The 27082-nt window shown below is 43.1% G+C and overlaps 1 protein-coding gene across 1 annotated transcript in view; it reads right to left on the bottom strand.

The window, feature by feature from the left end:
- The window catches only part of LOC137609642 (acid-sensing ion channel 1-like), a 47640-nt gene that overhangs the window by 3892 nt on the left and 16666 nt on the right, over positions 1-27082 (bottom strand). Inside the window, exons 3-7 of the mRNA XM_068336800.1 lie at positions 1993-2143; positions 1779-1906; positions 725-875; positions 576-632; positions 299-452 (exon numbers count right to left, since the gene is read on the bottom strand). Of these exons, the coding sequence (XP_068192901.1) occupies positions 299-452; positions 576-632; positions 725-875; positions 1779-1906; positions 1993-2143 (641 nt within the window). The remainder of the gene's footprint in view (positions 1-298; positions 453-575; positions 633-724; positions 876-1778; positions 1907-1992; positions 2144-27082) is intronic.

The following is a 27082-nucleotide window of genomic DNA, read 5'->3' as shown; positions in this document are numbered from 1 at the left end:
AAAACGTCTCCGTCTCGTCTTCCTCATCGTGGGTCACGGGGGTTGCTACGGGCTAATGATATGATATTATATGTTTTTATTCTGATTTATTGTACAGTAACATGATACTATGTGCTTTTAACGCTTTACTAGTGATTTTACGATTCCACAAATGTAAAGTGGAGTAAAATGAATTTTTATTGCGTGAACCGATGTATAATTGAGAGCAGCGTGACTCCAGACGACCTGAGGTTCACCTGTACAAACATAACTGTATGATCTGTGGCGTTGGTGCTCATCATGACCGTGACGTCCTTACTTGATGTACTGCTCAGACTTGTTGTATTTCTTGGCCAGGTATTTGGCCGAGGCTTTGCTGGGGATCTTGACGAAGGACAGCTCTTTGCTGTATCGGGTCATGTTGCACGGCGTCTCACACACACAGAAATCGTTGTCTCTCTCCACCAGGAAATCTAAGAGAACACAAGCAGAGTTCAGCGTGACCTTTGGAACAGATGTGTGCAGATGTGTGTGTGTGTGTGTGTGTTTTCTCTATCAGTTCCTTAATAATTCAGCTCAAAGCCTTTTCTTCTTACCCAGAGCTGGGTCAGCACATTCTTTGTACAGCTCGGGGGTGCAGTAGGGGGCGTCGCCTGGAGCCAAAGCAACACACACTCACATTAATGAATGTTCACAGGCATCCAATACCCCAAACCCCCACCCCCCAGTATGAGCCGGACCCTACCGGGCATGTGCACCATGCGACAGTTGCAGTTGTCCACCAGGTAGCGCGTTTCGCAGTCAATGCGACAGGCAGTGATGCTGTAGATGTCAAAGAAGTCTGAATCCATGGCCGTCACCTTACAGTCGCCCCAGGGAGGGGGGAGGTAAATCAGCTGCAGCCGCACAAAACACAAAAAAAGAAGTTTAGAACCTACAAGCAGTCAGGTGGTAACAACGTGGGTGACCCCGGAGTGGGGCAAACACACCAGTGGAGGAGAAACCTACAGTCACTGGACTATATGTAGGAGATAATGTGTGTGTTTAATGGACAGAGGTGACAAACGTGCACTAATGTGTGCAAAAGCAGAAGAAACCCCAGCAGAGAAGCGACTCAGCAGAGTTAAAGTGGTCCAGACAAACTGCTGACGACGTGACTTTTCCTGGTGAAGTGTTGCACGAGATTCTATTGTCTTCTTGCCCCCACAACCCCCCTGCTGTGAGGGCAATGGGGCGCAAAATGTAAATGAGAAGCTAAAGGAGCGAACCTGCTTTAGAATGTAAGGAGTGTCAAAGTAAAAACCACACAGGGAATTAATTTATTTTTTAATTATTGTTCCCTTATTTCAAAGGGAGTTCTTGTTGGAAGGACTTCTCTCCTTCAAGTTCACGAGCTTTCTTGTTCATCTCAAGTGAACGGTGGTAGAAGTCTTAAAATATTTACCAAACTAACTTCAGCAGAATTCGTAACTGTTTCTTTCTCTGTGTGTTCTTCTCGTGCTCTGAGAGAAAACTGCCATATATGTTGGATTTACAGGTTATTTCATGCACCTGCAGCCTTCGAGCGTCGAGTGCTGAGACACTTCACTTCTCGATGGCTTGGATTGTATTTCATTTTTTTATTTCTGCCAAATGACCTGAATCCAGCTGGGTCAGCGTGGAAAAGCCTGATGTCATGTGTGTTTTGTGATGCAATCCAAACAGATGTTTTATCATTAAACCCTAAACTGTAAGAGAACAAAGTTGATGATGTGTTCGGGGGCTTGAACAAACGCCACATGCAGAGAGACGATCTCTACCCTCTGCTCCTGGCAGGAGACAAACGTCTGAAACCCCGGCGCCACCCCAAACCCCAACTGGTCAATGAAGGACGGCTCATCCTGACTGTGGATCTGAACTTTGACCCCGGCTTCAAACGACGTCTCATCTGCAAAACATCGAGACAAGAGCGACAGAACACGTTTGAATCCCGACACCCAGAGGAGGGATTGCACGACGGATGGACGCCCTCACCTGTTTCCCCCCAGACGGGCAGGTATTCGTCCTGCTGGATGTCCAGCATGACCTCCAGCCCGTTGCCCATCCCCCCCTTGGTGGTGATGAGGGGGGGGCGTCCATCATCTCCCGCGTTGAAGGTGTAGCACTTCCCGTAGCGGGTGAAGACCTGAGGAGGACAGGAAGTGTCTTAACAAGCTTTGTCCAGTAGGGGTCAGTGTTTTACTCAAGTTCTGCTCCCTGTGTTCGTGTGTGTGTGTGTGTGTGTTTGTGTGTGTGTGTGTGTGTGTGTGTGTGTGCATTATATTTAGTATGCACACACCAGAGAAAATGAGAGAGAAAGTACAAGAGGTGAGACAAAAGGAGCAGGAGAGAGAAAAGCGAGGCGAGGGAATCGAGGTCTCTTGTGAGTTTCTAGCTTCACAATCAAGCCAATGAGGTCACGGCGGCTGGCAGGCTGGTGATTAAACATTCCCTGTTCTTTACGGTACATATAATGGACCTGACGTTACCATGGAGACCAGGCATGCCAGGCAGGAAGAGTGCAGCTTTTTTAAATATGTATATACTGTATATATATACGTATTTATAAGGTAATCAAAGACATCCATGTCAACCAAAACACACATTGGAGCAGCCTGGAGTGTAAAGAACCATCAGTCAGCGCGGAGCTTCTCTGACGAAGAGCGAATCTCACATCCCAGCTTTTAGTGTTGCATGACTCACGAAACCCGTGGAGGGGAGAGAGCGAATGAGAGAGTGGGGATGAAAAGTGAATGAGACAGGGTGGGGGTGGGGGGTTCAGTAGCTAACACTCGGAGAAGGCTATTGTTCAGAGTTATGGCGGAGAATGACAGATCTATGATTAGGAAGAGCAAACAAACCAAGTCAGAGTTGAGGCAGAGAGTTTGGGTCTCGCCAAGGGCGGTTTAGACATTTCTCCCATCGATCAGGCAAACAGACAGAGATTGTTGGGTTCAGAGCGACATAAATCTGAGGGGAGGGAACAAACATCCACAACCATCAACGTATGAAAGGATAGCCCAACGCCAACAATCCACGTCCACGTAAAATATTTCTTTAAGAAAAAATATGACAGAAAGCCTGGGGGCCAAATGTGGCCCTCCACATCATTTTATGTGGCCCGCGAGAGCATAAAAAGTCATAGTTTCTAAAAATAAATAGTGCTTTGACCAAAACTACATTACCCACAATGCAGTACAGTATTTTCTGCACTATAAATCACATCTAAAAGCCTTTAATTCTAATTCTTCTGAACGTTGTGAACAAAGTTAATGTCTTAACTTGTGTCTGATGTTATTTTTCTTGATTCATTGATAGTTTTAATTAAAAGGATTTATGTTAGAACAGAGAAACAAACAAACATGTTTTTTCTGTCTAACTGTAATGTTTGGAACTAGAATCAGTCAGAAATTCAGTTATTTAACATTAAGGAGTAGTTACATTTAGTTACATTACACTGAGTTACATTTAGTTACATTTATTAGTTACATTAAGGAGTAGTTACATTTAGTTACATTACACTGAGTTACATTTAGTTACATTACACTGAGTTACATTTAGTTACATTTATTAGTTACATTAAGGAGTAGTTACATTTAGTTACATTACACTGAGTTACATTTAGTTACATTTATTAGTTACATTAAGGAGTAGTTACATTTAGTTACATTACACTGAGTTACATTTAGTTACATTTATTAGTTACATTAAGGAGTAGTTACATTTAGTTACATTACACTGAGTTACATTTAGTTACATTTATTAGTTACATCTGGCCCTTTGAGGACAGCTGTGAGGCTGATGTGGCCCCCAGTGAAGATGAGTTTGACCCCCCTGATCTAGAACCTCCAAGGCTACACACCTGAACTCGATCAGAACTCCCACAATCCCCTGTTTCCCATTATTCTGAACCTCCTGGAACCAAAGCAACAATCTAGCGTTCGCTAACGGACGCCGTGCTTTTATTTTTTGACTGGAACACAACACTGAACACTGAAGATGACAGAATCCACGGCCGACTTCCTGAGTGGGCGATGACATCACCGCTGGACTCCCCCCACCGGCTGTCCTGAATCTAGATGAGAAATCAGCCCCACCCTGGCAGAAGCTGTGATTATAATAATAAACCGACTCATCAGAACGTGACCCATCGTCTCCAGTGTGTCATGGGGAGAGAAGGAGCAGGGCCAAACGGGGCCATCAGAGATGAGAAAGTGAACTGAAGTTTAAGTGTTTATGATGTTAGTATTTGTGTAAAATACTCTAAAAATCCTATTTCTATAGGAAAATCAACAAATGATTATTTCATCCTGGTTAACACACGTGCACAGGTTAGTGAGGCTCTTGTACGGGATATATTTGGAGAAAAATACTCTTGCAGATAAAACACTTCTATCCCCAGGAGCACAAAGTCCAGCTCTATACTTTTTTGTCCAATTCCAAATCTGCACTTGATTTATCAGTCAATTATTTCCCACATTTTTCACGAGAGCGTGCGTAGGCCTTCCAGCAGAGACGCTCTCTCCATGTAGCCCAGATTTAAAACCGGAGAGCCGAGGCTCCTGCTGTCGTTTCATTCCGACTCCTGCTTCAGCTCCAGCAGGTCGATACGGCGAGAGCAGCTCTGTATTATTTATGTGGCTGTGAGAGGATTGTGCAAACTTGTTGGACTTGGACTTGAAGGTCCTAAATGTTAATTTAAAAAGTGTTTAAGGAACCTTTAGCTTTGAACGACACGGCGCTTCTCCCATGAACTCATGATGGATGCTGTTTTTACTCCACCTTCTAGTGTGGAGCAGCTGAAATGTGTGATCAGTGATGAAGCTGAAGCATCGTTCCGTATGCATGGCTGCACCACCGTGCTTCAGCTAAATGACGAGGACCTGAAACAAAGATAATTTAATCCAAACTGGTGCACAGAATAACGTACACGTGTGTATTATTGCATGTATGAATGCGTATGTATGCATTGAAATATGTTGTACGTATATAAGAGGGTAATAATGAAGAAAAGATGTTCATTTATAAAGTATAATTCATTAAGATGTGGTAGGATGACATATTTTATACTTCCATTGGATATTGATGTCACTGTGAATGTTTGATTTTCATTTAATTTCTATTTGTCTTTTTGATTTATTTCATTTCAACCTTTCATTTGCATTCAAAATGAACCTTTTCAATCAACTGGAAATAAAAGAGTTATATAAAACAAAGGAAAATACATTTAAAAGACTCAAATGAACATGCATTGAAGAGGATGATGCTGTGGTGTTTTTTCTACGCTTTGATGGACAATAGGAGTTATCAAAGTTTTTCAGCGTAGGAGGAAGCTGAATCCTGCAGAAGACAGAGCGTTGGTTTAATTAACGCGTCTCTCCTCTGCGTTTATCAGCCGGCTGCAGTTGGCCTTTACAGAAAGGCGCCGCCTTTTCTCCCCAAATGAAAGCGTAAACGTGTCAGATCAGCTGCTGCTCTTACTGCTCTTCATAAATAAAGCAGCCGCCACGTAAATGTTAAATCCATATTTGTGACCAACGCGTGATGTTCACCAGCATCTCAATCGATACCCAAACGTGAACAGCATGTGTTTCCGTCTCCTCTTAATAGGACATGTTGTGACAGAGGTGGTAAGAATACGGGGCAATAAACCGTCAATCATACATAATGCATCGTCTGTGCAGCACGCATGCAGCTGCTGCTTGTTCTGCATGTTATGAAGAATGAATTAATGATTGTGCAGATATGAAAAAAGGCTTCTGTACAGGAGAAAACATATGAAACACGAGGGACGGTAAGTGTTGCGACACAGAGGAAATCTGACTTGTGGGAGTTGTTTTAAAAATGAAAGCACTTCAGCAACAAAGCAATTCTTTTTAACACAAAGTCGATAAATTTGACTTTCCATAGGTTCTAGTCTTCACAGCTCTGATCAATAAAGCTGTCTTTTTCTGTATTGAAAAGCACTCAAGACAGCTCTGCTGTGGTTACCCATAATGCACCTACTTATGCACGCCTGTTCTTACAACAACATCACATTTTTAAAAGCAACTTCCAAATTTCAAATGCGTGCACTCTCTAAGTGTTCATTCTTTAAATCAGCGCTGCTAACAGACCTCTCTGCAGGAGAGCTCCATTCCATTAGCGCTCTGTTGTTTTATGTGAATGTTTTCTCACACTGTAAAGTCGTCTTGTTTAAGTGCAAACACTCCCACTCGTACTATTCATTATGCTTAAACAGCTTTCGCTGATCGAGCTCTTTCTTGTCCAAACGTGCTGAATCCTATTTTGCTGATTGAGGAAATGAGAACTGTATGTAATCCAGTATCAGCTGACCTGGAAAAACTGTACTGAGCACCATTACACATGAATACACGTCATGAAATGAATGGAATGATATTAATAATGGTGTAAAGCCATGTTAGCCGGTCGCTCTGTGAGCATGGACAGCAGCACTCAGCTGCTAGCTGCCCCACTAAACATGTGAAATACAGACAAAGTTGCCCTATTTACATATTCAAGCTGAATATGTAAATATGGAGGGTTTCAGTTAAGATCATAACAAACAAACTACAGAATTGACCGTTTACTTCTTCAGGTATTTGTTCATGAAGTATCAATGAAAGTGGAGAGTTCAAAATAAGATGATATTAAATTATTAAAACACATCAACTAAGAAAAAACAGGCGACTGAGGTCAGTGGTCCTCAAGCTTTTCTCTAGGACCGTCCTTTGAGGTGTGGCAGATAAATCCAACAACAAAATACATAACTTTCAATTTTAATTTTTAAAATTTTCACTAAATGTAACTCAATGTAATGTAACTAAATGTAACTACTCCTTAAAGTGACTAATAAATGTAACTAAATGTAACTCAGTGTAATGTAACTAAATGTAACTACTCCTTAATGTAACTAATAAATGTAACTAAATGTAACCCAGTGTAATGTAACTAAATGTAACTACTCCTTAATGTAACTAATAAATGTAACTAAATGTAACCCAGTGTAATGTAACTAAATGTAACTACTCCTTAATGTAACTAATAAATGTAACTAAATGTAACTCAGTGTAATGTAACTAAATGTAACTACTCCTTAATGTAACTAATAAATGTAACTAAATGTAACTCAGTGTAATGTAACTAAATGTAACTACTCCTTAATGTAACTAATAAATGTAACTAAATGTAAGTCAGTGTAATGTAACTAAATGTAACTACTCCTTAATGTAACTAATAAATGTAACTAAATGTAACTCAGTGTAATGTAACTAAATGTAACTACTCCTTAATGTAACTAATAAATGTAACTAAATGTAACTCAGTGTAATGTAACTAAATGTAACTACTCCTTAATGTAACTAATAAATGTAACTAAATGTAACTCAGTGTAATGTAACTAAATGTAACTACTCCTTAATGTAACTAATAAATGTAACTAAATGTAACTCAGTGTAATGTAACTAAATATAACTACTCCTTAATGTAACTAATAAATGTAACTAAATGTAACTCAGTGTAATGTAACTAAATGTAACTACTCCTTAATGTAACTAATAAATGTAACTAAATGTAACTCAGTGTAATGTAACTAAATGTAACTACTCCTTAATGTTAAATAACTGAATTTCTGACTGATTCTAGTTCCAAACATTACAGTTAGACAGAAAAAACATGTTTGTTTGTTTCTCTGTTCTAACATAAATCCTTTTCATTTGTCAGGTTATTAAACCCACAGAACTCCATCAATCAAGGATCAAACTATCAATCAATAAAGAAAAATAACATCAGACACAAGTTAGGATATTAACTTTGTTCACAACGTTTAGTCAGAGTTAAAATGGGATGAACTACTGCATTGTGGGAAATATAGTTTTCGTTCAAAGCACACCTTTGACCTATTTATGTTAGACATTCTGACCTTTTATGCTGTGGTGGGCCACATAAAATGATGTGGAGGGCCACATTTGGCCCCTGGGCCTTGAGTTTGACACATGTGTTGTAACCCATCAGACCCATAGCGTTGGTCTAGTGCAGACTGCTAGTGTGTTTGCAGCATAAAAGTAAAAATAATTGGGTAATGAAGGCCTGGGATGGTTCCTCTGATGGGGGGGTGTTGGGGGGGTAAACAGACCCACTGACTCACCACACTAACGCAGCGACTCCACAGAGGAAAGAACACAAGCAGAGAGCTGAAGGCAGAGTGGACGCGTCTGTGTTTGTGTGAAGACGAAGCTCGGTGATCACCGAATCAAACCCTGAGTCACTGTCAGCACAAACGAGTCACGACCAGAGGAACACAAGACCCACAGGTTCCTCTGGGAGGGGGATGTAAACACAAGGCTCACACTGAACCGCGGCTCGGACTAATTAGAGAAACGATCTCCTCAGGAACGGCTCTCTGTTTGGATTCTGTTCCCTCACAGCTCTGGTGTGACGGAGGAGAAAAACTGTGAAGTTCTGCAGAACAAGATCGTCTGTCAGGGAACAGAAGTCTCGTCAGGAGACCACTGAATGTGTGGAGGTCGTGTTAGAACAACACTATCGGGAGAAGGTCTGATGCAGGATTTACATTTCAATAGCTGGGATCAATGATTAGCCTCAGAACTGGTAATAAGTCACAGTAGGAATTAATATTAATACAGTAGAAACTCAGATTATAATACAGAAGAACCTCGAGATACGAGTTGAACCAGTTCAGTGACTGAACCTGTAATTCAAACAGATCCCCATTTAAAATCACTAAAATCATTTCAATTTGTTCCAGTCTTGTAAAAAAAAGCCCCCAAACCCCCTAAATTATGAAAAAACAACATTTCTATCAACCAATAGACACGCAGACTTTACCTGTGTATAATTAATTATATATAAGTTACGTAAACAATGATAAAGAATGAAAGGAAACACAAAAGTCAAGAGAACACACGAGATACGTCTTTACTCCACCAACGGGAACGAGATCCGGTCTCACTGATGTTGTATCCATCTGCCAACACGCGGTAAAGAACAAGATCCGGTCTCACTGATGTCGTATCCATCTGCCAACACGCGGTAAAGAACAAGATCCGGTCTCACTGATGTCGTATCCATCCGCCAACACGCGGTAAAGAACGAGATGCGGTCTCACTGATGTCGTATCCATCCGCCAACACGCGGTAAAGAACGAGATGCGGTCTCACTGATGTCGTATCCATCCGCCAACACGTGCTAAAGAACGAGATGCGGTCTCACTGATGTCGTATCCATCCGCCAACACGTGGTAAAGAACGAGATGCGGTCTCACTGATGTCGTATCCATCCGCCAACACGTGGTAAAGAACGAGAAGCGGTCTCACTGATGTCGTATCCATCTGCCAACACGCGGTAAAGAACAAGATCCGGTCTCACTGATGTCGTATCCATCTGCCAACACGCGGTAAAGAACAAGATCCGGTCTCACTGATGTCGTATCCATCCGCCAACACGCGGTAAAGAACGAGATGCGGTCTCACTGATGTCGTATCCATCCGCCAACACGCGGTAAAGAACGAGATGCGGTCTCACTGATGTCGTATCCATCCGCCAACACGTGCTAAAGAACGAGATGCGGTCTCACTGATGTCGTATCCATCCGCCAACACGTGGTAAAGAACGAGATGCGGTCTCACTGATGTCGTATCCATCCGCCAACACGTGGTAAAGAACGAGAAGCGGTCTCACTGATGTCGTATCCATCTGCCAACACGCGGTAAAGAACAAGATCCGGTCTCACTGATGTCGTATCCATCTGCCAACACGCGGTAAAGAACAAGATCCGGTCTCACTGATGTCGTATCCATCTGCCAACACGCGGTAAAGAACAAGATCCGGTCTCACTGATGTCGTATCCATCCGCCAACACGCGGTAAAGAACGAGATGCGGTCTCACTGATGTCGTATCCATCCGCCAACACGTGGTAAAAGAACGAGATGCGGTCTCACTGATGTCGTATCCATCTGCCAACACGTGGTAAAGAACGAGATGCGGTCTCACTGATGTCGTATCCATCCGCCAACACGTGCTTAAGAACGAGATGCGGTCTCACTGATGTCGTATCCATCCGCCAACACGTGGTAAAGAACGAGATGCGGTCTCACTGATGTCGTATCCATCCGCCAACACGTGGTAAAGAACGAGAAGCGGTCTCACTGATGTCGTATCCATCCGCCAACACGTGCTAAAGAACGAGAAGCGATCTCACTGATGTCGTGTCCATCCGCCAACACGTGGTAAAGAACGAGATGCGGTCCCACTGATGTCGTATCCATCCGCCAACACGTGGTAAAGAACGAGATGCGGTCCCACTGATGTCGTATCCATCCGCCAACACGTGGTAAAGAACGAGATGCGGTCTCACTGATGTCGTATCCATCCGCCAACACGTGGTAAAAGAACGAGATGCGGTCTCACTGATGTCGTATCCATCCGCCAACACGTGGTAAAGAACGAGATGCGGTCTCACTGATGTCGTATCCATCCGCCAACACGTGCTAAAGAACGAGATGCGGTCTCACTGATGTCGTATCCATCCGCCAACACGTGGTAAAGAACAAGATGCGGTCCACTGACGTCGTATCCATCCACCAACACGTGGTAAAGAACGAGATCCGGTCTCACTGATGTAGTATCCATCCGCCAACACGTGGTAAAGAACGAGATGCGGTCTCACTGATGTCGTATCCATCCGCCAACACGTGGTAAAGAACGAGATGCGGTCTCACTGATGTCGTATCCATCCGCCAACACGTGGTAAAAGAACGAGATGCGGTCTCCCTGATGTCGTATCCATCCGCCAACACGCGGTAAAGAACGAGATGCGGTCTCACTGATGTTGTATCCATCCGCCAACACGTGGTAAAGAACAAGATGCGGTCCACTGACGTCGTATCCATCCACCAACACGTGGTAAAGAACGAGATGCGGTCTCACTGATGTAGTATCCATCCACCAACACGTGGTAAAGAACAAGATGCGGTCCACTGACGTCGTATCCATCCACCAACACGTGGTAAAGAACGAGATGCGGTCTCACTGATGTGGTATCCATCCGCCAACACGTGGTAAAGAACGAGATGCGGTCTCACTGATGTGGTATCCATCCGCCAACACGTGGTGGTGTCCTGAAGCAGGACTTGTGTCTCATGAAACTTGAGTTTCATGACAATCTCTGAGTATTTTTTTCTCAATCCTAAAACTGAACCTCCTCACTGGAAGTAAAAATAAAACCCTTTTAAATCAAACCATGATTTAATGACTTTGCTGTTCGCTAACAAACGACTCGTCTTGCTTCCTGCACATCTCTCTCTACAGAGTTTTTCGGAGGGCAGACAGTGACAGATGATGAATCATTGCTAATCTCAATCTTTTTCTCCAGCAGGACGACGACGATGACATTTCTGGTTTTTTTTTTTTTTTTTACTGACGTATCTCAACAGCGATTGGAAGCTCTCTTCCCAGAGGACATAATATAACAGCACTGACTTTCCATCAGCCGTCGCCGTTCGGCTGACTCCAGCCCCGCTGCTCTAGCGCCGCCCGTCGGGCGTCGTCTCCTCACGATGATCCAGACATTTAACACTCAGAACAAAGAGGCGTCGTTGTGTTCTGAATGAGACCGGGGGCCCGCCGTCAGCCCGTGGCTCCTGGAGACCAAACTGTTGGCAGTGATGATTAGATTTAAATGCTGAGCTCGCCATGACGACTCCCAGGGGCCCAAAAACCCAAACTCACAAAACTGTGTTTGAGGGAGGAATGTCGTTGGAGACGCCCCCATTACGGCGGCGTTCACGTGAAAAGTCTTCCGACACGGCGCCGCGTCACACGTGGCGATGAAGTTTTCATCTCATTAAGGTTCTTGCGGATGAAGCCGTTGCTATGACAACGGACCAGTCCTCCTCACGTGGCTGACGGTAGAGGTGAAAACGGGGGCTGTTTCCGCCGCCGGGGAGGTGGGGGGGGGGATGTGGGCGTGGGCCCAAAATCACTTTAGGTGTCAGAATTCAATATTTGAAGGAAACCAACATCAGTCTCTCCCACCTCAGCTGCTATTTAATGGATGAAACGCGATAAAACCTCCTCCACCGTTGGGGGGGGGGGTCTCCATCCATCACAGGAGAACGTTCTGCCCCCGCTCTAAACACCGCCTTGTTTCCTTCCTCCTGGACTGCATCGCTCCTGCCTGATTCCCCTTTGTCTCCTTGACTATGAAGCTCACTTCCCTGTGGACCCCCCACCACCACCACCATCTCGTGCCGCACCCCCCCCCCCCAAACCCCCCGCTTCATTTGATTAATATTTCACAGGCCAGTAAAGGCAGCCCTCCGCCTCCCCCGTCCTATTCCTAGACATCCACTCTCAGCTCCCGTCACCTTCAGAGACGACAGCATCCCATCGCCGCTGAGGTGCATTCAGGGCACCTGAGGAGAGCAGGAGAAACCAGACTCACTGTTCACCCTGGGGGGGGTTAGGATACGGGTCATTAATACCAATGAGCTGTCAATGGCTTGAAGGGGTGAATCCATTGTTCAGAAATAATCTGTCACATCAAAACGTCCCGGATTCAAAGCTTCTGATAAAAGTTAAGGGATTTTTTTCCTGGGGTTTTCCTCTGATTGATATATTAATGGTTAATTTGCGATAGTTATTCATCAATATGTCAGATGTGTCATCAACAGACCGGTTTAACGTCAGATGATGTTTTCACAGATCGTCCTTTAAGGTGTGCGGATAAATACAACACAATAAAATTATATCACTAGCATGAAAACTGTTTTTTTCTCTAACTATAATTAAACATTAATTTGAACTCACAAACTTTTTTTTTTTTTTTAAATATCAGATTATTTACCCTTTTAGATCCTCTGGGGTTGGAGAAGAAGCAGAATTCAAATATAAAAGGTCACGATGGGGCGAATACATCAATCAGCTTTGAGAAAATACGCTTTTTCTAACTATTATTCACAAGTTATAGAGAAAATAATTAATGTATATAAAACAAGAGACCAGCAGGCTGATTAACACGATGAAAATAACCTTATAATGCCGGCTTTTCATGATTTCAATAGATGTGACATTCTGGGATTCAAATTAAAGAATTACAGAGAGAGAAATGAAGGGATGGAGAGGCGACGGCCTGGCAGCACCTGTCTGTGCCCGACGGTAATTAATCGTAGGTTTAATGCAATCCCTGGTCCACAGCGGCTCCACATAATGAGAGGAAATCATGTCCAGAGGGAGAAAGGTCTGAATAATTGGTCCCACTTAGGTCCTCTATGCACCGAAATGAAGAGAGACAAAAAACTTCATGTTGAATAACTGGTGAGAAGTTGAACTTTTCCTGCACAGACGCTTCTCGGGGACAAAGGTCTTGTAAATTCGACAGAGAAATCGACTTAGAATCGTATTGAACATTTCTTCAGAGTGTTTTCAAAGTGGAACGGAGAAGGAGACGTTCACCATCGCCCGGGTCCGTGTCGCCGTGCAGCTAGAATGATGTGTGGCGCTTCCATGGGATGTTTTTATGATGGAATTAAACAGAACCGTTACGGAGGCTTAGATACTTTCACTGCTCGGTTTATCACTCCCTCGTGTGAAGCGGCACAAGTTGGAATGTTAAACCCCCCCGTCTGCCTTTTTAATGCGCGTCGCGTCACACTCGTCACCGTCGCCTACAGGCTCCTGCTGGCGAGGCCGTGGCGAGGCCGTGGCGAGGCCTACGCTCGCTGTCTGCTGAGTGAATTTTATCGGTATGTCCAACTGGGAGGAGATGCTGGGCCGACCAGAACCCACTGGAGGGGAATTAAAATCTCACTCATCATCATGGGAATGTCTCAGGAGCGCCTCCTCCTGGATGAGACAGGAAAGGCTCCAACATGACCCGACCCCGGGTCACCGGAAGAGAACAGACTGATGATGGGTGGCTGCATAATGTGACATCACCGCCTCGCCACTGGACTGTATTCATGAACGCATTTTCATTATTTTTTGGTAATATGAATCTATTTTAAGCTGAAAAACAATTAAATTTTATTTTTAAATATGGTACAGAAAAAAAGTCTCTGTCTCGTCTTCAGCTGCTTCTTCCTCATTGTGGGTCACGGGGGTCGCTACAGGCTGATGATATATTATATATTTTATATATATATAAAATATTATATATTTTTATTCTTATTTATTGTAGTAACGTGATGTTATGTGTTTTTAAAGGTTTTCTAGTGATTTTACGATTCCAAATGTTGTAAAATTCTAGAAACTTGATTTTTATTTTTCTTAACTGAAGAAGCCTCTTGGATGAGAGGTGGAACATCTTAGAGAAACTGTCTTAAAATCCAGTGGATTGATTTAAACAGCTTTAGATATTTTTCCATCTAATTTAAAAAAACAAAAAACCCAACAACATATAATCTAGAACGATTTGGGTGACTGTCTTTCTGCCGCCTGTCTAATAATATGCAACGGTAACAATGAGCTGTAATCATCCTCCAGCAGGATGGGTGAAAACTCATTATTAAAACCAAAGGGTTGTCACTGACGACTTCCTGACACCTGACTGGAAGTCGCTCTCGGCCCCAGAGGTGCAGGTTCCACTTTGCACCTTCATACCATCGTTCCTCATAATTCAGCCGGACTTAAATCGACGCAATCATCATCCGTTAAATGGAATAATGTGTCATGCTCAACTTAGTTTCCATTAATTTTTCCATGTCGACTCCCTGACAACATAAATGGCATCAAACCCATTTACCAGAGCCCAGAACCATTTTCCTTGGGCAGCTAATGCGAAGTGAAATCTCGCGTCGGGAGATGCTGGATGCAGCCAGACAGCTTCCAAGGAAAAATCTGCATGAATAAGTAAAGCGTGGCATGTTCAGGACGTATGGTAATAATATGAGGAGCAGTGATACATCCAGAGCTGCAGACTGGTTGAAGCGTGACAAGCAGTGTTCTTGTTAGCGTGCATTCTTGCCTTTTTGACACACATTTTTTGACAGAGTGTGTGTCCCTGCTTTAAATGCACTTCCACTCAACAAAAGCACAGTTTTTTCCTTTCTCCACTCAACTAACTAGTATATAATTTTACTTTTTTTTCTTTTTACTTAAACAGTTATAATATTATTAATAAAAACCTTAAAATTCAGTTTGTTTAGTTTTTATATTGTACTATTTGTTAAACTCAACCCTTGCGTCGCTTCTACCGTATATTCTGTTATCACTGTTGGGATGCATAAACGTCATGTTGGGATGCACACATTTTTCTTGAGGCGCATCCCAGGGATGCACTACTTTTATGTAAAAACGCACTTGTAGATGTATTTCAGGACGAGTGGCCGTAATGGAGCGACTGTGGAGACGCGTGGAGACCAATCCCACACTCGATCTGGCGTGGACGGCAGGGACCGACACTACGGATCGCATCCCGACACGACTGAAGGGGTGAACCATCAATCTCCACGGCTCAGGAGGGATGGAGGTGTCGTCAGACCTGCTGGTGAACATCTCTGCTTGTGTGCAGATAAAAAAGCCTCTCTTCCATCAGCTGTCAGTCTTTTAGCCGTACCTGGAATAGCAGCCAGGGAAGGTGGGACAAACCTGCGTTAATGAATGCATTCATTACAGACCCTGCTGTCGCCGTCTGGTGCGGTTTAGAGGGCTGGGGGGGGGGGGGCCTGTCGGCTCCTCCACACAGCGAACCCCCTCCATGTGACTAATTTCTCACTCCGCCCAGAGAAATCCGCTGTGGCTTCAGGTTTCCCAGCCAGTCGCACGCTGTTGCCGAACATCCAGAGATCCATTCATTTTTGTGGCAAGTCCACGGAAAGCAAGTCAGACTCACAAACGTGTGATAAATCACTCCATCGCTGCCTGCGTGCCCGCAATATCACAGCGACCAGCAGGGATTCAGGTGGGATACAGGATGACACTAAAGAAATATTGAAGCAATCGATTCGTCTATCGATTACTCAGAAAATCAATCGAGTCACTGAATGAGAAATATTGCATATTAATGTAATATATGTAACATACAAAAGAAAATAAGACCAACGTCTGCCTGCAGTGTTTGGTTCTCTAATCAGCACAATAAATTAAAAACTAAGAAAAACACTTTACCCACATAAACAAGTTAATCAAATTGGCCTCGGTCTTAACAGAGACATTTCTGCACTGCGTGAAAAGAAAATACAAATAACTTTAATTTATTCTCTCAAAAGATAATAATTTAAAACCAGGTCAAGACGCTGTTTCCCACCCAATAAAACCAATCAGTTACAGATTAAACCAACCGTAAAGAAACACTGGACCTCACACACAGACTGCAGCCGCTACGGGTTTGAGGAAGAGGAAGACTTTGATGAGAAAGACCGGACTTCCTGTCAGTGTGAGGAAAAAACTCGTTTTTGAAGGAAATAAACTTATGACTGTACTTTGAGACCAGGACTATATGGACGTCACCAAATGTCTCCACAACCGTTGTGGGGGCGGGGGGTCTCCTCTGCGCCTGAAGATGGACCACTGCGACGCGTGATCACGTGATCATGTGATCACCTCCTGCCAACATTTAAAGAACCTATCAGGTTTATTGTGGATTACGTAACTCAACCTGGAGGAAAGATTAGATTAGCATAACTGGATTTTGATAAATCAGTTTCCAGATTATTTTACGGAGCTAAAATAATCTAAATGTCTTTTATATAGTTATACAGTCCCCCACAGGTGACAGCACAGGTGTGATTTATACGTCGTACATGTTACACGCAGTACGATGTTTCCCCACACAATCCCATCCGTCCGGTCAAATCAGCTGCAGGAACATCAGAATCGCTGTCGGCTGCTGGTCTAAAGCTGCAATCAGTGCAATGATGACACAAAAAGTAGTAAAACAAAACTGTGAATGTGGTGCAAAAGACTGAGGACAGAATTATCTGGACCCATTTGCTAAATATCCTAAAATAATGGACGGCGGATGAAAATGCAAAAGCTTTTCCAGCCATACTTCACGCTTCCAGAGGAGGTAAATGAATGAACCAATCTGTGACGACTGGATATGGAACAGATTTGCATCTCTAAATGATTGGCTCTTCCACACTATCTCTCTTTATTTGTCTATTACAGATTTCTTGTCCCATCAGGAGGGATGGTGGACTAACAAGCCTCTGGCTGAGGGGCTGTTTCATTTTTACTGGGGACTGGTTCATTCTTTAAACCCTGCTGAGCGAGTGAGCCGTGTCAGTGAAAGTTGAGGGTCAGGTCTGTGCAGGCTCTTAACAGGATGGGGTTGCCATGGTGACCTAAAAAAGGGATAGTGGGAGGGTAGGCACTCGTTCAGACAGAGAGTCAGTGTAACAGTAAAACACTGATCCAATTACGCCTGTCTGACTCTGGAGAGAGAGAGGCTTCGTTTACGCCGATGACATCTCTTTCTCCGAAGCTCGCCGTGCAATCAAACGACGCTGCTGCTGCACAAATTAGTGAATCGCACGAGGGACGTTTGAGTGAAAACACAGCGACACCACAGCAGCGTTGTCTCAACGGTAGCCTCAAGCAAAGATTTGGCGACACGGTTGCGATGCGTCCGTGTTTTTCTGTTGTTTCTCTTTTTGTGTAGACATGATGCAAAGAACAAGAGACGAGCCGTCGGTTTTGAATGACTCAGATTAACGCACACATCTAGATCCAGGTGCACCATCTACTGATGATGAAGACATGGTTCCCAACGCTGTCTCTAGGGTCAAGAAATCCTTTGACATTCATGAATTTGGCACAAGATTTCAGATTTGAGGGTATCATGGGGTTTATTCAACATGTTTTGGTTTGAGAATGACAAATCATAGATTAAATCTTTTATTATATAGATGCTATCTGAAAGATGAAACCAGATTTCTCAGCCAGCACCATCTGTTCTCTTCTGCCACTTCCCACTTTTTCTATTTCCTCTCTGCTTTTCCTTTCCCTCCTAATGACTCTCTGCCGTCCGCTGCTATTAATTAGGCCTTCTTCCTCCTCTCTTTTCTGTCCGAACACGTATAACCCGCGTGCGTCTTCAAAGGCAAACACACCACAAATACACCACATAATGAATGTCAGTCAGAATTACCTCCACTCACTGATATCCCTGTATAATTAAAACAAGACTGTCCTTAATAAGGTGTTGGGGCTAAAAACACAGAGGGCTGAGAACTCTCATAAGACACACACACACACACACACACACACACACACACACACACACACACACACACACACACACACACACACACACACACACACACTCTTCCAGTCGCCCCCTCGTTACCAAGCAACAATAGAGTTATAATGAGCGAAGCCATCAGGCCAAAACTAATTTCCTAGTATAAGGACTAATGCTATGATTGCCATGATTGGCCTTCCATAAGTAGTTCATTGTCTTATTATTTATTATTCTAATTAACCCTTTTTTTTTCATGCCAACAAAATTTATGTAAAGCATACATTAGGCTGACCATAATTTCAAATGACGATCATTTTTGGCTTAACAGCTTCATATTTAAGCTTAATTTAAAGTCAAATAATTATTTTTTCTTTTGAGAAAGGTTCACATAATGACTTGAATGCAGCTGGGCAACAAACCAACATCCTGTTGTTCACACTGACCTCACAAAGCTTCTATATGGAGCGTCTTTAATGAGCACCTATACAAATCTCTCTCTTGTTAGATATATATAGCTTTATATTCTTCAATGGCTTCCTGCAGTTCTGCTTCTCACTCACAAACCCATGTGCTGTGGCTGCAGAGGAGGATGAGAACCTACAATAAACCGCCAGAGGATGAGAACCTACAATAAACCATCAGAGGATGAGAACCTACAATAAACCATCAGAGGATGAGAACCTACAATAAACCATCAGAGGATGAGAACCTACAATAAACCATCAGAGGATGAGAACCTACAATAAACCGCCAGAGGATGAGAACCTACAATAAACCGTCAGAGGATGAGAACCTACAATGAAACGTCTGTGAATGACCAGTACAGCAGGAAGCAGCCGAAGGAGAAAGCGCGGTGGAGTTATCAGCTTTCTGAAGCTGATGGAAACAGCTTCAGACAACTGGAGAGACAGAGGTTCCATTCAGCACAGGTAGTCCTCAACATACGAACACAACTGGTTCCTAGAGGCTGTTCGTAAGATGAATTGTTCATAAATCGTTATTCATTAAATTCCAATCTCTAATCTCCATCTGAGGACATTTAAATGTCATTACTGCTCTAATACTAAAGTAATGTCATTACTCCTCTAAATACTAAAATAATGTCATTACTACTGTAAATACTAAAGTAATGTCATTACTACTGTAAATACTAAAGTAATGTCATTACTACTCTAAATATTTAAGTAATGTCATTACTACTCTAAATACTAAAGTAATGTCATTACTACTCTAAATATTTAAGTAATGTCATTACTACTCTAAATACTAAAGTAATGTCATTACTACTCTAAATACTAAAGTAATGTCATTACTACTGTAAATACTAAAGTAATGTCATTACTACTCTAAATACTAAAGTAATGTCATCACTTCTCTAAATACTAACGTTATAGTCCCTCAGACTGACCAGAAACAATTACAGGACATTAAACATCCCATAATAATAAAATCCTGTAGTACCGTAATGTAACTCTAACATCTCTACCTCTGCTGAATTTTCTCCTGGGGGGTCTAGAGGCTAAGCCCAGCTTTAATCCACTGAGGTGTTCCACCACACTGATATGAATCAGTCGCTGATGTCACTTCCTGCTCATCATTAATCAGACACGCCCCTTTCTGTTTGATGTCATTCATTCATTCAAGTTTCTCAATAAACACCAGTAGTTAACATCAACTAGTAAAACATTCAGAGTTCAGCGTTACGCTGATCGGGGGATGGGGTTGTTTGTAAGTAGGATGTTTTTAAGTTGGATGTTTGTAAGTCAAATGTTTATAAGTTGGATGTTTGTAAGTTGATATTTGTAAGTCAGACGTTCGTATTGAGGACTCCCTTATTTCTCCATCAACTCTCACTATCAGCTTGGATGTTCGTAAGTCGGATGTTCGTAAGTCAGATATTCGTAAGTCGGATGTTTGTAAGTCAAACGCTTGTAGATATTTGTACAGTAAAATGTTTGTAAGTCAGATGTTTGTAAGTGGGATGTGGGTATCTTGAGGACTCCCTGTACTTTACTCTCAGCTCTCCGGCTCACAGCTGCTCGTGGCATCAGACAGTTTGGATCATGTGAGGAACCACAGCCTGTCTGAGAAGAAGATGCACGACTCCTTCCACCTTGTTATCCTCTGTTCCAGCCATAAACATATGGTCCATTCCCTTAATTGAGCATTGAAGTGTCTTGGAGGTGCGGGGGGTTGGGGGGGTGGGGTGGGGGGGCCGACAGCAGCAACTGCACACAGACTTGAGGTGCATAATAAGTTCCTGCTGCTTCCTTAACAGGTGTGTCCATGTCAGCCGGAGGACACCGAGCGAAGAGACAGCCCACCCGCCGAGACAGCCCCGCCCGTCGAGACGGCCCCGCCCCGCCCGAGCCGCGGCTGCGCTCCACTTATCACGCCAGTAGAGAAAGAATGACCACCAGAGAGTAAAAAACAAAATAAATGCAAAGCCGATGGCCTCCTTCCGACCCGGCTGTCGTCCTGCAGCGCGGTGACGGATGTCTTCTGTGTGGATGTTTGTCTCAGCATCACTCACTGGAGTCCGGCCTGTTTTACCTGATGCTAGATGAACGGCAGCTTGACTGATGACTTTAATTTGATTTCATTATATAAAGAGAAAGTTGCTTTACATTTATTCTGCGCGTGTGAGACGGGAGCAGATAAAATGTTCTTTCATCCTCGCGTTTGATAAGCAGCGCTTTTATAGTCTCTCACCTTGATCAAAGAAGACGTAGTTTTATCGCTCTGATAGGAGACGGAGGATGATGAGTAATAGCTGGTTAAGATGGAGACGTCCAGGTTAAGGGAAGGCACTACAATATCAAGAATCCTCTCTGACAGGTATAATTATGAAAACAATCACAGGTTTGGGTGGAAATTGCTCCTTTTTATTCACACTTCTCCACCCACCCAGCACCTCATTAACGGCTATTTTCCTTCACTTCAACCAGATTAATTGATTTGTAAGCTACAAATGTATTATTTACTTATGATATTTAGACAACCTGCAGACACGGCAAAGCAGCGTTCAGTTTCATTGCAGTGTCATCTGTAGTAGACGTAAGACCAACGTTCACTTTCCTGTTTGCTTGTTTATTTGGTCTGAGGCGACTCCAGGGAAATATCTGCTCTTTTACTGCTAAATGATCCACTGTGTTCACAGCTAATTGCCTGTCTGTCTTCTGTCACTGTTGCTGAGTAGGTAATGCGCTCACTTCTTCTTCTTTTTTTTGCTGAAATCAGCAAAATTACTCCCAGAAAAAAAATAGAAAATTAAAACCCCTTAAAACATTCAGCCGAAGGATGCTGGAAACTAAAGTTTGGGAGAAAGTCAGACTGAATGCTTATTTGCGGTTGGTTGCAGAAGAAAAACGAGGTGTAATTTATTCAGCAGAGAAACAGAATGGCAGAAACAACCATTTATCTTCCCTCTCATGGTGGTTAATCTGGTTTTCTCCTCAGGCTTCGGGACATGATCTTGTATTCCGAATGTGGACACATTATTGGTTCATCCAAACATCCTCATCCTGTTCTACAGCCTCACCTGGTGGTCCATGAACCCACAAATGTACCTCAACTGATCCAACGGGTCCAACATCCTGCTCCGACTGTGGAAAACAGACTAGACTAGACTAGACTAGACTAGACTAGACTAGACTAGACAAGAGAAGAGAAGAGAAGACAAGACTAGACTAGATTAGATTCGACTAGACTAGACAAGATTTGTCTAGTCTAGTCTAGTCAAGACAAGAGAAGATTAGAAAAAAGAAAAGAAAAGACAAGATATACTTTCTTTATCCCAAACTGGGAAATTTAAAAGGCTACTGATGCTTACATCCAAAGCTGATTGGAAAACATTCCGCTAAACTGGAGAACATCGCATTATGATTGCTGTTTTTTTTTCTAAAAAGACATAAACAGGCAAACGTGAAGTCGAAGCATTGCACGCAGGAGCAGTTAGCACCTGGTAAATGCCCCAAATGGGTCTAATTTATAAGGGAACGCTCGCGCTTTTTGTTTTTTCTGCAGGTTAATTCCTTTGGGAGATTAATAATTGAGCCAATGAGTGAATTCCAGACATTATTTATAGCTATTGAACGCTCGTGTCCTTTCTCTTCCCTCGGTCCTCCTCCCTGTCAGCCTGTAAATGTCTTTCTATCCATCTCCCAGGCCTCCCGTCAGTCTGCATTGTATCCCGCGCTATAAACACAAAAAGCCATAATGATAATCCTTCACAAAAGTACAGCATTGAAAGGCGCCGAGGTCTCAGCACACCAACAATACAGCACAGCCCGCCTCAGCCAATCAGCTCCTATCTTTATACAGGCGCCGTTCTTTCCTGCAGCCACACTGAAGAAAGTAACCAGCCCAGCCCAGGTTGTAGGCCGAGCCGGAGACATCACTGGTTAACTAATCTGGTGTTAGTCTGGTGTTAGTCTGGTGTTAGTCTGGTGTTAGTGTGATGTTAGTGTGGTGTTAGTCTGGTGTTAGTGTGATGTTAGTCTGACGTTAGTCTGGTGTTAGTCTGGTGTTAGTGTGATGTTAGTCTGGAGTTAGTCTGACGTTAGTCTGACGTTAGTCTGACGTTAGTCTGGCGTTAGTCTGGTGTTAGTCTGGTGTTAGTCTGGTGTTAGTCTGATGTTAGTCTGACGTTAGTCTGATGTTAGTCTGATGTTAGTCTGGTGTTAGTCTGATGTTAGTCTGGTGTTAGTCTGGTGTTAGTCTGGTGTTAGTCTGATGTTAGTCTGATGTTAGTCTGATGTTAGTCTGGTGTTAGTCTGACGTTAGTCTGACGTTAGTCTGACGTTAGTCTGGTGTTAGTCTGGTGTTAGTCTGGTGTTAGTCTGGTGTTAGTCTGGTGTTAGTCTGACGTTAGTCTGACGTTAGTCTGGTGTTAGTCTGGTGTTAGTCTGGTGTTAGTCTGATGTTAGTCTGGTGATAGTCTGATGTTAGTCTGGTGATAGTCTGATGTTAGTCTGATGTTAGTCTGGTGTTAGTCTGGTGTTAGTCTGGTGATAGTCTGACGTTAGTCTGACGTTAGTCTGGTGTTAGTCTGATGTTAGTCTGATATTAGTCTGATGTTAGTCTGGTGTTAGTCTGATGTTAATCTGATGTTAGTCTGGTGATAGTCTGATGTTAGTCTGGTGATAGTCTGATGTTAGTCTGATGTTAGTCTGATGTTAGTCTGATGTTAGTCTGGTGTTAGTCTGATGTTAGTCTGGTGTTAGTCTGATGTTAGTCTGATGTTAGTCTGATGTTAGTCTGGTGTTAGTCTGGTGTTAGTCTGATGTTAGTCTGGTGATAGTCTGACGTTAGTCTGACGTTAGTCTGATGTTAGTCTGATATTAGTCTGATGTTAGTCTGGTGTTAGTCTGATGTTAGTCTGGTGATAGTCTGATGTTAGTCTGGTGATAGTCTGGTGTTAATCTGGTGTTTGTCTGATGTTAGTCTGATGTTAGTCTGGTGATAGTCTGATGTTAGTCTGGTGATAGTCTGGTGTTAGTCTGGTGTTACTCTGGTGATAGTCTGATGTTAGTCTGATGTTAGTCTGATGTTAGTCTGGTGATAGTCTGATGTTAGTCTGGTGTTAGTCTGGTGTTAGTCTGGTGATAGTCTGACGTTAGTCTGACGTTAGTCTGATGTTAGTCTGATGTTAGTCTGGTGATAGTCTGATGTTACTCTGGTGATAGTCTGATGTTAGTCTGATGTTAGTCTGGTGATAGTCTGATGTTAGTCTGGTGATAGTCTGACGTTAGTCTGACGTTAGTCTGGTGTTAGTCTGATGTTAGTCTGATTTTAGTCTGATGTTAGTCTGGTGTTAGTCTGGTGTTAGTCTGGTGATAGTCTGACGTTAGTCTGACGTTAGTCTGGTGTTAGTCTGATGTTAGTCTGATATTAGTCTGATGTTAGTCTGGTGTTAGTCTGATGTTAATCTGATGTTAGTCTGGTGATAGTCTGATGTTAGTCTGGTGATAGTCTGATGTTAGTCTGATGTTAGTCTGATGTTAGTCTGATGTTAGTCTGGTGTTAGTCTGATGTTAGTCTGATGTTAGTCTGATGTTAGTCTGATGTTAGTCTGATGTTAGTCTGGTGTAAGTCTGGTGTTAGTCTGATGTTAGTCTGGTGATAGTCCGACGTTAGTCTGACGTTAGTCTGATGTTAGTCTGATATTAGTCTGATGTTAGTCTGGTGTTAGTCTGATGTTAGTCTGGTGATAGTCTGATGTTAGTCTGGTGATAGTCTGATGTTAGTCTGGTGTTAGTCTGATGTTAATCTGATGTTAATCTGATGTTAGTCTGATGTTAGTCTGGTGATAGTCTGATGTTAGTCTGGTGTTAGTCTGGTGTTAGTCTGGTGATAGTCTGACGTTAGTCTGACGTTAGTCTGATGTTAGTCTGATGTTAGTCTGGTGATAGTCTGATGTTACTCTGGTGATAGTCTGATGTTAGTCTGATGTTAGTCTGGTGATAGTCTGATGTTAGGGTTTGGGTCTCACACACACACGTCTCACACGTGTCTCATATCAACCCGTCCAGCCCAGGTCTCACCTGGAAAACACACACACACACACACACACACACACACACACACACACACACACACACACACACACACACACACACACACACACACACACACACACACACACACACCCCTGTATGTTAACTGTACGTATGCTGTTAGTGTGTATTCCCTCTAATAACTAATTTTAATCACAAATATATTCCTGTTCCGTTACTCATCTTTGTTTTTTCCACTCTGCCTAACGACATCTCATATATTCTGCTTCTGCGTCTTTACGGCGGGTCATTAAAGCGACATCACATTCCCGCTGAGGGAATATTAAAGTCCGATGTGTCCCGTTTCCACGGCTGCGTCGTTACATCCGATGGGATGGTCTCGATTCGGAACGACATCAACTTCAGGGAGTTTTTATCTGCCTGCACAGCCCGTCAAACGTTTAATCATCCTCATCCGTCTGATGAAAGCGCCCAGCGCTACCTGCAGGGTCGCCATGGAGACACGAGTTTAACAAAAAAATACTTTATATGCATTAAAAACCTCACTAGAAGCACAATAACAGGGTTTATAAGCGTGAGTGACGTAATGCATCAATACGACATCAAAAATCTATATGTACACCTGTAATATGTATTACACTAATATATAGTCAGGTAGTCACATCACGCATGAAAGAATAAGAACAAAGAGAGAAAAGAAAACTATATCAGATCAAATTTACATTTATTTTACAGATCAGATTTTTTCGTGTATCTTCTAACCTTTTTAGATGAAACCGTTGGCTGCATAATTCTGGAGATTGCAGAGGAAAAACCAGGCAGTCGGAGACTGTAACATCCTGCGACCCCCCTGAACTCAACTTTTGACCCTGACCTACACATGTTTGTGCCTCTGGCTTCCTGAACATGTTGCTTTTTCTTTAGTGATTATATCTCATCAGGTTTCAGAGATGTGGACCGAAAAAGTTATAAAAGTGCGCCGTCGTTCCTCGCAGTTAACGCGTTCCAGGAACCACACGTGATCAACGTATTCCACGATAGAGCGACAAGCTATTTATCTTATTATTTAGGTATTTTCCTTTATTTTCTACGTGATTTCAATCTGAAATCTTAATTTGACAACATGCAGCTGTCGTGTGAAGGTAAGGGGCTGAAAAGCAGAAGATCCCCGTCTGGATGAACAGCACTAAAGGAAATGTGGTGACGTCCAGCTGTGGAGTCAATCCTGTGTTTCTCTCCATCTCTAACATTTATCAGAATCCTCCAGTGAACTTCTTGAAACCCTCCATCATCCTGATTTGATGCCACGACCAGCCGGGGGCCCGAGTCACGCTTAGCCGTCTGCAGAGCTGCCTGCAGCGCTCCGAGACCGGCCCTCAAGTCACCTGCACTAATCCTGGAGATAAATAAACCATGTGCAGCGTCGCAGCCGCGCTATTTTCAGCCCCGCTGTGCTTTTCCTGCTCTTTTTCTTCCCCCGTCCGAAATGTCTTGGTAAAAAGCGTTTCCTCCTCTCAGGCCCGGGCAAATAGAGCGTGTTTAAGCAGCACCACTGATACGTCTAGGAACCAGCTGGCGTCACGGATGCCCTTTAACAACAGGCTGAGATACCTCCGGGCTTTACGACGCGGAGTTTTACGCGAGGACATTAAAAAAAGCGACAGATAGCAATTAGGCTGTTAGTTTGCTGAAACAACGGCCGATCATCCATCTCTCAGGGAAAGCTGGCGTTGCTTTCTGGCTCCCTTGTGACACAAATGCTCTCCCTCCTGGTTCCCTTCCATTTTTTCTCCTTACCTGCATTTAATGATGCTCTAAAATCCACCCTAAACTTGAACTAAAATCAGTTTTTCTCGTCTCGAGGGAGAGGATTCTCTCACGCCAGGAAACAAATGAAGTTTTTTTTTTTGCAATTGGAGGAAACAAAGTAAGTGATTAAAAAAAAGGAAAACACGTCTATTTCCATCCAGCTGGTCTTTTATTCTAAAATCCTGAATAGAAAACAAAACATAAAAGTTTGATAAAACCAAAAAAAGAAATGACAACATTCATAAAATAGCTGATTTAAACTTCACTCATCAAAGGAGAGATGAAATAAAGAATCAGATCTCTGATGTAAGGGTTTTCAAATTATTAGACGATTTTCATGATTTAATGGCATCCACCTGGAGAACTAAACCCAGCCACCAGAACCCACCCCTAATACAGCGGTACCTCTACATACGGATGTCTCTACATTCCCAATTCTCTACTTACGAAACGCCTCAACAGGAAAATATCGCCTCTAGTTACGAAACAAATTTCGACTTACGAAAGGTAAAAATACAGTGTGGGCTGATACTCGCAGCTCCCACAGGTTCCTGA

Source organism: Antennarius striatus, chromosome 2 (genome assembly GCF_040054535.1).
Source record: "Antennarius striatus isolate MH-2024 chromosome 2, ASM4005453v1, whole genome shotgun sequence".
Lineage (NCBI taxonomy): Eukaryota > Metazoa > Chordata > Actinopteri > Lophiiformes > Antennariidae > Antennarius > Antennarius striatus.
This window is presented reverse-complemented; position numbering and strand designations above follow the sequence as displayed.